The sequence below is a fragment of the Juglans regia genome, chromosome 8 (assembly GCF_001411555.2).
Source record: "Juglans regia cultivar Chandler chromosome 8, Walnut 2.0, whole genome shotgun sequence".
In the NCBI taxonomy this organism is placed as follows: Eukaryota; Viridiplantae; Streptophyta; class Magnoliopsida; order Fagales; family Juglandaceae; genus Juglans; species Juglans regia.
In genome coordinates, this window is record NC_049908.1 from 8962867 (window position 1) to 8974951 (window position 12085).

At 39.3% G+C, this 12085-nt stretch overlaps 1 protein-coding gene across 1 annotated transcript; it reads left to right on the plus strand.

The window, feature by feature from the left end:
* The first annotated feature begins 802 nt into the window (after nt 1-802).
* LOC109000490 lies at nt 803-2842 on the plus strand. Its single transcript, XM_035692911.1, has 5 exons — nt 803-923; nt 1111-1185; nt 2210-2267; nt 2439-2494; nt 2775-2842. Exons 1-5 carry the CDS (start codon nt 867-869, stop codon nt 2784-2786), a joined length of 258 nt encoding a protein of 85 aa, XP_035548804.1. The 5' UTR covers nt 803-866; the 3' UTR covers nt 2787-2842.
* Nucleotides 2843-12085: the final 9243 nt, after the last annotated feature.

Sequence of the window (12085 nt, forward strand, 5' to 3'; positions counted from 1 at the left end):
CCATAGAAGGACAGGTCTTCATCTTGATTGTTCACAGCATTTATTACTATCTATGCATCCCCCTCGAAGGTTACTTTGTCAAAATTGAGATCTCTACAAAAATCAATTGCTTTTCATAACACTCTGCTAAAGCTAGTTCTACCACATTTTGCTTATGAGCATGACAAGTTGCCATGACCTCTCCCTTCTCATTTCTTATTATAACACCGGCACCCATCTTTCTTGCTTTAGCATCTAAAGCTGCATCCCAGTTTGCCTTAACCCAATTCTGTTCTGGTGGAAGCCATTTTTTCTCACCTCCCATTGCACTGCTATTCCCCCCTTGTCCCAATGACTGAGCTTGGAACTGTTGAAACTCATTCAAGAAATCTTTTGCTGATCTAATTACACAACTAGGATTAGTGAACTTCTTTTCAAAAATGAAAACATTTATTCTGATCCACATTTTTTCTCATTCAAGAAATATTTGTAGTTATTAGATGTGTAAGTACTGTACATTAATTTTAAAAAAAAATAAGTAAATATAAATTTACGTAAAAATATTAATTTTTTAATAATAAATTCTATTTTTTTTTTAAAATACACGATAGTTATATATTATAATTATATTTAATATTACTCTTTAAATATTTATTCTTTGTTTTGAAATACAATACCAAAGGTTCTCATATGAAAATTATTCAGAGGACTTGCCGTTTTTAGAAGTCGATTGTCCGTATTTTTATCACAAAACGACCCGTCGTTTCCAATGTTCCCCGTTAACATACGCAGCTACGCTGGCTTTATCGGCTTTCTAGTCGAAACCGTTGAAAAAAGGGATACCTTGGGAGCAGAGAGAGAGAGAGAGAGAGAGAGAGAGAGACGGCATGGCTGAAGAATCGAGCCGTCCAATTCGGCTAATGAATTTCGTCTCGGAGGAACAGGTTTAGGGCTTTTCTCGAAACTTTCGAATCCCATTATTTATATTATTACGAGGAAGCCCAATTTGTTTTTGTTTTTGCTGACACTTTAATTTTGCAAATTTGGGTTTGCTTCGGTGGTATGAAAAAAAATTGTGATAATTAACCAAAGTGAAGTTGTTGAACTTTCTGGGTTTTGGTGGTGTGGCAGTTGGATGAAGTTAAGAAGACAAGGGGCGAACGCGTCGAGGATGGCACTGCCCAAAGAGATAGACCCCTTTTTGAGGTTTCTCTTTCTTCCCTTCTCTTTTCCTTTTTAATATATATATATATATATATATATATATATATATATATATTGTGTGTATAAAAATTTTGTAGCCACTATTAATTTGTAATACGAGCTTAATATTCAGAAGAAGAGTTCAGAAACTAAATAGATATATGATTCGTACATGCATACAACTAACTTAGAAGGAAAACTCAGCCACAAGAGTGAGTCTACAATTTGAGAAAATTTTCAATGCGGGTGATATTCAAAGTTTGATAGATACTTGAAATTCCTGTTACTTGCTAGTAAGGTTGTTGTTTTTTTTTTTTTTTTTTCAAACCGTCTGATAAAAATGGGAGTGATTTCATTTTCAATACCTATCAAGAGTGCAAGTAAATAAATTGAAGCAAATTTTGTGCCTACCATGATATGGCTCGTGCTATCCAACAAGAACTAAATTCTTGGTTTAAGGCACCCAATACCTTTGGGTGTAGTATTATGCTTCCTGCTATTCACACATTCTGAGCCTTTGGGCCTGTTTGGGGTTGCGTTAGAAGTATTAAAAAATGTTTAAATAGCCTTAAAAACTCTTTAATAGAAAACTTAGGTTGTTTGGATGTTACATATTAAAATAATTTTTAATCTCAAATAAACTAAAAAGTATGTTTGAGGAAAAAGATAATTTCAAATGTGCTTTTCTGGATAATGCGGAATGTAGTTTCAATTTTGACTATCAATGGGCGAAAGTAACCATACAACTTTTAGATAATTAAAACTTTCAAACTTTCAAGAATATGGTCATAATCTTTAAAGAATCAAATGATCTTTTATGTCATTTCTACCTTAGAAAGTACTTTTTAAATTTGTTTCCAAACAAATGTAATATGTTTGAAAGTGCTTTAAACATATGCTTACCAAACAATAAATAACTTTTTAATAGTAGAACTTATTACTTAAGCTATAAGCTACAAGCCCCAAAGCTATAAGCTATATTTTCCACCTCAACACCAAATATACACTTTATATTTTCTGATTGCAGATCCTAAAGGAAAACAAAGACAAGCAGGATGCAGAATTTAATGAACGATTCAAGCACAGTGAGTCCGCAACTCAAAATATTCTTTGTTTTTTTAAAAATAAAAATTTCTGCAACAGATATTTAGAGCAACAACACCACAACAGGGGAAAAGAATGTGGTATAATGCATTTCTTGTTATCTCCCAATGAGACCTAAACGAATGGGGCCTTAAAATCCCTTTTATTAACAGGACCACCCAAAGCTTTGGATGAAGATGAGACTGAGTTTCTTGAGAAGTTGGAAATGGTAAGACTATGTTCTAAGATCTGTATCTATTCTGTGCTACATGGAGCGCAAATTTTCTGATTAGTACTATTTGATATACCTATGGAGTCATTAAGCTGCTGTACTTGTAAATTGTAGAGTGTGCAGAATCAAATGAAATATTTTTTTTCTTATATAGTGGCTTACAATAAAACTATGAATCATTTATTATCTCAATTTGCAGGACTATTGTCATCTCTTCCCGTTTTATATTGTTAGAGTTTTATTTTATTTATGTTATTTTATTTTTCATAAAGTCAAGGAGGGAATATGACCAACAAATAGCAGACGAGGAAGCTCAAGAGCTGCTGCGTTTCCAGGTAAATTTTTTAATGTTTCACATAATTACTCTAATTCTTTATTTTCTTATAAGAAACACAAAATTATCTAGCTTGAGAATCACGGATTTGTCTTGAGATCATTTTTGTAAAGTAACAATGCAGTGCATTGAATTGGCCAAGTTTACAATCCTAAGTTAGGATCTTGACTCATATGCATAAAAAATTAGGGTTAGATTAAGCATTTTGTGATATATGATGAGTAGTTAATGATCAATGAAAGGGAACTCCCCTATATAGGTAGGCTCAACTAACAAGGTTAAGGAACCATAAGTTTTGGTAATTTGGAGGTGAAGGATTACAGGCCCATTACTCTCGTGAATGGGGTGTATAAGATCATTTCCAAGGTGCTTGCAAATCGCCTAAGGGAGGTTGTGGGGAGGATCACTACGAAGTCCCAAAATGCATTTGTAAGGAGTAGGAAAATTTTGGACTCAGTCCTCATCACCAATGAATGTCTAGATGATAGATTAAAATTTGGCAGTCCAGGGATCATATGCAAGTTGGACATGGAGAAGGCTTATGACTTTTTTTTTTTTTTTGATAAGTAAAAATATTATATATATCAATAGGAGTAACCAAGTATATTAGATGTATACAAGAAAACACCTAGCCCATACTAGAGAGCTTCTAATGACCCAAAAAGCCTGTTACAAACTATTCAAAATACACCAAGCCCGAATTGGAATAAAACATACCTCCCCAATCCCAACCCCCACCCCCACCCCAACCCCTTGTTTCCTGTTAAATTAATACTCCACCAGAAACTCCCTCTACGAGAATGTCTTCATAATGCCCTCCCTTTAGTCTTCCCTCGACTTGAGCTACCACCCTTAGCGTCGCAGTTGATTACTCAAGAAAGACGCTTTAACTTCCTGTTTTTCTTAAAACTTGATTTGGTTTCAAGCGAGTGGCTCGCCTCTATCGCAGTGAGTAGTGCTTTAAATTGGTCTTCACATCCTCCATGTGAGAGCCCTACAATATGCTAAATCTCGTTAACCTTATGTAGAACCCAATCCGATGGTGAACCCGCTATATTGTTTCTTGGAGGAAGAGAAATCAGGAGAACAACATTATCCCTAGACACAGTACCCGACTACACTCCCAACCCTAGACATTCCTCCTCACAAGGCACCAACGACAAACCCATAATTTCTTCCCCTCCATATCCTGCATTCAAATCTCGAATCTCCTCAACAGGTATATGGTTGCTGTCACCATTAAAGGTTCCTCTCCTCTATCGACGAGGCATATCTTGGGGCTCCCTCAAGAGGCATAGAGCAAGTAGGGGAAGCACTATCTTCTGTTACCCCATTTTCATCTTCTAAAAGAGGCTTGTTAGTTTCTTCCAAAGTACTCAAGACCCTGGAAGGACCTCCATTTTCAATTGAAAGTGAACCTTGGAAAAAAAGCACCAACCCCATTAGCAACTGGTGACTGCGGGCTGTCAGACGACAAGCTACCAATGTCCTGAGTGACACCGGTGTGATCAGTGATGCCGGCGTCCAACGACCCTATTTGTGAAAGTGTCGAAATGCCCTTTGTCGGCGCACTTGAGGCCTTCAAACCATAGGATCTACCCTCCGCCCCCCTCGTCTGATTTTGACCCACCACCCAAACCCACGACTAGGTCCAACTCCTTACCCACTTTAATCATGAGATCATTCACATATTCCATAACTCTCGTCAATTGAGCTTTGACAGCCCACAAGACCCCCTCCACTTCTTCCAATGTCACCTGACGGCCTTTGTCTCATATAAGTGCCTTACCCTTTCCTTCCGCCTCGGAGTTATTCTCGGTTGGACTATCCTCCAGTGACCTCAACACCGAAGCGTATGAGGCGAGGCACCTTTGACCGAGGAAGGCCTTCCCACTGTCTTTCCATCAACAAAATCCCCTCTATTTGCATGCTTCAGAATAACGGCTTTGGACCCAGTAACACTTCTAATGGACTGCAGAAAACCTTTCCATCCAATGCCATTTGCGCCTTCTGGAATCACCAACAAACATTTCCTCCTTCCATTCCAGAATTCTGAGAGTCGCAGAAAGCTGCCCCTTGTGTTAATATGATGTTGAATGATGAGAACTCCATTACCTATCCTTAGCTCCCTGAAGAATCTTTCATGACAATTGAGTTCTAAATAATCCTTTATTCTCTTAGCCACCCTTTGTCTTAGACCACGACCATGTTACTTGGGATTTCTTGCTTTACTTGCTTGAGAGGTGTGGATTTGGGGAGAGATGGTGCATATCAACGACAAAGTTCTTAGTTTTGGTGAATGGTAGTCCAGTTGGTTTATTTAATAGCTCTCAAGGTCTAAGACAAGGGGATCCTTTGTCCCCCCTCCTTTTTTTCATTGTCATGGAAGCGCTTAGCAGAATGATTTCGACATTAGTTAACAGTGGCGTTGTGGTTGGATTCTTGGTTGGCGGACCCAAAGGGGTACTCTTAACGTTTCTCACTTATTGTTTGCAGATGATACGTTGATATTTTGTGAGGCAAAAAAAAACCAGATTCGGGTATTGATGGCACTTTTGCTCTGTTTTGAAGCGGTTTCAGGTCTAACAGTGAACTTTGATAAGTCAGAGTTGGTACCAGTTGGTAAGGTTTGAAACATCCGGCCGTTGGCTAATATTCATGGATGTAAGGTCTCATCTCTTGCCATGAATTATCTTGGTCTTCCTTTGGGGGCAAGCTTCAAGGGCTAAATCAATTTGGGATACAATAATTGAGAAGATTGAACGTAGATTGGCAGGTTGAAAGAGATTGTACTTGTCAAAAGGTGATCCTATCACCTTTTTTTTTTTATAAGTGTAAGTATATTAATAAAAGAATAGGCAAAAGCCATGTTCAGTACAAAGAATGTCCTAGCTAAGTAGGAACATTAGAAATAAGGAAAGCATGGAAATCTTGGCCATTAAAGTTAACGGAAATGGCCCAAGTACAAAGAGTTCTAAAAAGAAAGCATTTAGTTCCTCCATTGATCTTTTTTTGTCTTCAAAAGTCCGTTCATTATGCTCCTGCCATAAACACTACATGACACAAATAGGCAACATCTTCCATATAGCCTTGATCTGTTGGTTACCTCTTAGATCTGTCCAACTAGCCAACATCTCCACTACAGACTCGGGCATAACCCATCCCAAGCCTAGTCTTCTAAATATTTCATTCCAAATCCCTCGAGCTATATCACAATGTAGTAGAAGATGGTCCACAGATTCACCCTCGTTCCTTCACATGCAGCACCAATCTGCAATGATCACCCCTCGTCTTCTCAAATTATCCGTTGTGAGTATCTTACCCAAAGAAGCGGTCCACACAAAAAATGCTGCTTTGAGGGGCGCCTTGTGTCTCCAAATCCTTTTCCAAGGGAACTGGGTTGGATGTTCTTGTAACAAAGATTTATAATACGAGCGAACCGAGAATAAACCTTTTCCCGCATGTATCCATCACAACCTATCAGCTTGATGGTTACTGCGTTTGAGTGAATATAAGAGGCTGAAAAGAGCTGCAAAATTGTCAACTTCCCAATCATGTGCCGTCCGGCTAGGATCACCTTAATCAAGAGCACTCTGTCTAATTTACCAAATTATCTCTCTCTCTATTATGACATTTCATCTTCCAATCGCGGCGCTTCTAGCCGGGAATGAGTCTTAATCTTTCTATTCTTTTTCTTAATCCTTCTTGTTGGGCTTTGATTTGAATTCTTCTTAGTTAGTTAGTTTGGAGATGGATTGCAGTTTTCGCATAGAATCTAAGTTGTTTGTGTTCAGGAGAAAAGGTGACAATGTATTCTATATCTTTGAAAAGAGTAGAAAGATGATGAAGTCTCTTCAATTTTCTAGAGGGATGGTTGTTTGGATTGTTAAAGTGATGGAAGGAGCGCACTATGGAGGAAATCTGGAAAATCTTTGTATTTTCTTTATTGCAATGGTTTTCTGCTATAGGGCTTGATGGAGCTTCAGCTCATGATTTTCTGTTTTCATTTTCCCTTCATAGAATGTAATTAGGTGTTTTATTTTGTATACTTCCTGTGTACATGGACTTCGCCTATTACATTTGATGAATAAAATTTCTTTTTACTTATAAAAAAAATAAGTGATGGAGGATTGCTTGAAAAACTTCGGAAAGATGGATTCGTATCAAACTAAAGGGAGGGAGACAAAGTTTTCATGGTGCAAAGGGGTCAGAATTTGTCAGGAAGATTTGTGAAGTTGATTGAGTACGGTACGGGGATGGGAAAAAGAATTCTAGTCATTCCTGAAGGGTGGAGAGGAAGTGGATGGGCTGGTTTGGTGAGGAATATGAGAGTTATGGTTGGGTCTTCTTCCTCAAGTTCGACTCACGTTAACAGAGTTGATTCTAAGCATGGGACTGTTTCTTATGCGTCAACTCTGTTGAAACTAGCACCAGTGATAGAAAGCTATGGTTATGGAAATGAGAGGAAGGTGGAACTAGTGTCGAAGGAACGTTTGAGGAAGGAAGGTCCGATGACGGAGTGCCATCGAAATAGTTATGTTGGTGGAGCTACTGGTTGGTCTTTTGAGGTGTTGCATAGACTTGGAGAAGTGGAAGGGTCATTGTGGCATATTCGATCTGAGCTGTTTGGATGGAGGGAGAAGCTTGATATTATGCTGGAGAAGGTTGATGGTGGTTTGGGCTTGATTATGGGTTTGGGCCATGTTTCGGTGGTCTCTAAAAGATAAAAAGAAGGTATTGGGGGAGAAGCTTGGGTTGAAGAATATGGGGAATAGATTTGGGCTGGAGAGAGACCCAGTTGCTAGGTTTGTTTCTTGGAGGCTTAAGTCTCAGCGGGGGAAAACGAGCTTTTCTGGCCTGATAGACGCAATGGCGGCTCAGCCCAATGGTTTGAGGGCTTCAATGGAATCAGCATCCTCACATAAGGGATTGACGACGGCTGGAGATCTTCCAGGGGGAGACGACATCAACTCAGTGTAAACTAAGAGTTCGTTAGGCAAGGGAGTGCAGGGCAGCCCAAAATCAAATCAAATGGAGGGTAGTGTCTCATAGAAAGGGTTGATGGAGGACGGAGAATGTATTGGGGGTTCTCCGACGACGGGAATCTTTCTGGCATTAGGGACAATGTCATTTTCTATAGATTTTGGGATGGCACAACCTGTTTTGGTTAAAGAGAAGGGCAATAAGGAAGGTAGGATGTCGGCATTGATAATCCAGTTGAGTGATGGAGGTAAAGCTCAGGAGGTGGGGGAAAAGATGGTGGAGGAGGCTGATGGGGATGAGGGGGTGAGGGCAAAGGCAGAGGGTGCTGTTGAGATTACGGAGTCTGGGGACTTGTGTCCCCAGAATAATAATTGAGTTGCAGTTGGCCCTCTGTAGAAGAGAAGACTCTGAGGGAAGTGAATTTGGGGAAATAATTGAGTCTGATGAGGACTTTTTTCCTGACCCGTTATGTTCTATCCCCCATGGGATTGATTGGAATCATAAATCTTCTGATTGGGTGTTGAGAAAGGTGGATGAAATCAAGGATTGTGTGGGTGTTTCTTGTGATGGATTTGAGGAACAATTTAGAGCTCCCTTGATTGCTATTGAGGCTGGTCAATCCTCTTTGGCTAGATTTGCTTTAAAAAAGGAAAGAAAATTGAAGAGATTGTCGTGCACAACTAATTATAGTGGAAGGAGAGGGAGTGCACATAGAAATAAAGGTAAGGAAAGGCCTGTCACTGATTATCTATGAATCCTTATTTCATGGAATGTGAGGGGGCGTAATGACTTTAGAAAATGCCTCTGGGTGAAGAATTGGTTGCGTAAATGGAGGGTCGATGTTATTTGTGAGACAAGAAACAAAACAGAAGCTTGTTAATCAATCGATTGTCAACAGTTTGAGGAATTGCAGTTGTGTGGGATGGGTTGAGTTAGTTTCAAAAGGGGCATCAGGGGGTATTATTATCATGTGGAATAGGAGGGTGGTGGAGTTGATTGATCATTATGTGGGGGAGTATTTGGTGGCGTGTCATTCTAAGAGTATTGAGGGTGGATTCGAACGGGCATTTGCTGGTGTTTATAGTCCAAATGTGGACAGTAGTAGAAACATTTTATGGGATGAAATGGCGGGTCTACGTGGTTGGTGGGATATTCCTTGGTGTTTTGGAGGGGATTTTAATCTTACTCGTTTTCCTAGTGAGCGAGTGGGGGGGACTCACTTTTCACATGCTATGACTGTTTTTTCAGATCTGATTTTTGAGTTAGATTTGGTTGATTTACCAATGGTGGGAGGAGATTATACGTGGTCCAATGGTAGGGCATGGTCTAGATTGGACAGATTTCTGGTTTCGACTTCTTGGGAAGCTCATTTTCTTGTTTGAGTCAGAAAAGACTTCCGAGAATTTGTTTTGATCACTATCCCATTATGTTGGATTGTGGGGGAATTGTGGGAAGGCGTAGGTATTTTAAATTTGAAAATATGTGGCTGGAGGATGAGGGATTTGTGGATAGGGTGAGGAGATGGTGGTCCTTGTATAATTTTTCTGGTACGCTGAGTTTTGTATTGGCTGGCAAACTGAAAGCTCTTAAAAAAGATTTGAAGATATGGAATAAAGAGGTGTTTGGGAATTTGGGCAGCAAGAGGAAGCTTCTTCTGGAACAGTTGTAGTGTTTGGAGGATAAGGAGGTGCGGGGGAATTTTTCTGGGGAGGATTGTGAAAGAAAAAAAGGGGTGGTTGCTGAATTGGAGTCTATATCCTTAATGGAGGAAATTTCATGGAGGCAAAAGTCCTGGATGTTGTGGTTAAAGGAAGGTGATAAATGCACAAAAATTTTTCGCCAAATGGCAACCTCACATAAAAGAAATAATACTATTGAGATCCTTCGCGATGTGGATAACATTATTTCGGATCAAGAGGAAATCAGGGATCATATTGTGAATTTTTATGAGAAGTTGTTTAGGGAAGATTTCTCTTGGAGACCCAAATTAGATAAGCTGTTGTTTATTCTATTGATCAAATAGAGGTAGAATGGTTAGAGAGAGCTTTTGAAGTAGAAGAAGTTATTGATGTTGTTAGAGGTATGGAAAGTTGTTGGGAACTTGGGACATAATGCGAGAAGATTTCATGAAGGTTTTTCTTGAATTTCATTCATATATGAAATTTGAGAAAAGTTTTAATGCCACGTTTATTGTACTCATTCCTAAAAAGGTGGGGGCTGTAGAGATGAGAGACTATTGGCCTATTAGTTTGGTAAATGGAGTGTATAAAATTATTTCAAAGGTGTTAGCTAATCGGATGAGCAGGGTGATGGAGAGGATTCTTTTGAAGTCTCAAAATGCTTTTGTAAGGGGGAGACAAATCCTTGATTATGTTTTAATTGCTAATGAATGTTTGGAGAGTAGAATCAAGTTGGGCGAATCTAGAATATTAATTAAATTGGACATGGAGAAGGCTTATGACCATGTTAGTTGGGAGTTCCTTTTGTATTTGCTTAGGAGATATGGTTTTGGAGAAAAATGGTTTTTGTGGATTAAGCATTGCGTTTCGGTGTTGAAATTTTCTATTTTGGTGAATGGTTATCCGGTTGGGTTCTTTAACAGTTTGAGTGGTTTGCGACAAGGTGATCCGCTTTGTCCTCTCCTTTTTGTTCTTATTTTCTCTCTTTTTCCTTTGCCGGCAAGGGTAGCAAGAAGAATTGAGAGGATTTATCGGAATTTCTTGTGGGGAGGTAAAAGAGAGGATAAAAAGTTTCATTTGGTCAGTTGGAACTAGGTATGTCAACTGATTTCTTGTGGCGGTTTGGGGTTGAGAAATTTAAGGCTGTTTAATAAAGCACTAATTGGGAAATGGCTTTGGAGACATCATATTGAGAGAGATGCCTTATGGAAAAATGTTGTTGATGTTGGGAGTTTTTTTTTTTGGGGGGGGGGGTGTTGGTGTTTTAATGAAGTTAGAGGAGCGTATGGGGTGAGTTTGTGGAAGTTCATTAGAAATGGCTGGGGGTGTTTTCTAATCATATTAAATTAAAGGTGATGGAGAAGAGGATTCTTTTTTGGCATGATATTTGGTGTGGGGATTTAGCTCTTAAGGTTCCCTTTCCCTCTCTGTATAGGATTGATAGGGATCAAAATGCTGCTGTGGCAGATTCTCTCTCTTGTACAAATAATAATATTCAGTGGAATGTAGATTTTGTTAGAGATGCTAATGATTGGGAAGTGAATGTTGTTTCTGATTTTTTGGGAAGACTTTATAATTCAAGTGTGGTGTAGGGAAGGGAGGATAGTCTACTGTGGGATCATGCAGGAAATTCCAGATTTTCAGTTAGTTATTTTTATAAGGAGTTAACTTGTCACTGTGGCTGTGAGTTCCCTTGGAAAAGCATGTGGAAAGTGAAGGTTCCAACTAAGGTGAGGTATATAGAGTGGGAGTATGGAAGCACATTAGATGGGGGTGTGGGGGTTTTTCTCGTCACACTAGACTTATGTTGGGAGATGGCTCTAGAATAAAATTCTGGTATGATTTATGGTGTGGAGATAACGTCCTTGAGGATGCATTCCCTTCAATTTTCGGGATTGCATGTGAGAAAGAATTTTCAGTGGCTGACTTCTGTACTCCATGAGACTGAGCACTCAAGGATCTGACACGTTGTGGTGGGTGTACCCTTAGGACAAGGTACATTCTCGGCTAGTTATTTCTTTGAGTCTCCCACACAATCGCAGAACAATCATTTTCCATGGAGAAGGATTTGACGAAATAAGGCACCTCTAAAAGTGGCATTTTTTGCTTGGACAACTTCTCTGGGTAAGATTTTAACGATGGACAATTTACGGAAACGTAGGGTGATTATAGTGGATTGGTGTTGTATGTGCAAGAAAAGTTGGGAGATTGTAGATTATCTTCTATTGCATTGTGAGGTTGCTAGAATGTTATGGGAAGATGTATTCAGCAGGTTGGAGCTAGCTTGGGTTATGCCTGCTACAGTGGTTGAGCTACTGGCCAGTTGGACAAATTTAGGAGGTATTCCACAAATCACAGCTGTGGGGAAGATGGTCCCTATTTGTATTATGTGGTGCTTAGGGCAAGAGCGCAATGACTGGACGCTCGAAGACAAGGAACGCTCCTTAGAGGAGCGTAGATTACTTTTTGTTCAAACTTTATTTTTATGGGACAAAGCTGTAGATTTCAATGGCCTTGGCTTTATGATTTTCTAGTTTCCATTTCTTTTTCCTAAATATGTGTTATCTCTTATATACCATCTTGTGTACTTGG

Excerpts from the sequence above, each read along its gene's own strand:
- LOC109000490 (XM_035692911.1), top strand. The coding sequence starts at position 867 with ATGGCTGAAGAATCGAGCCGTCCAATTCGGCTAATGAATTTCGTCTCG. Across the intron at positions 924-1,110 it reads ATTTCGTCTCGGAGGAACAG|TTGGATGAAGTTAAGAAGAC; the intron begins GTTTAGGGCTTT and ends GTGGTGTGGCAG. Across the intron at positions 1,186-2,209 it reads GAGATAGACCCCTTTTTGAG|ATCCTAAAGGAAAACAAAGA; the intron begins GTTTCTCTTTCT and ends TTCTGATTGCAG.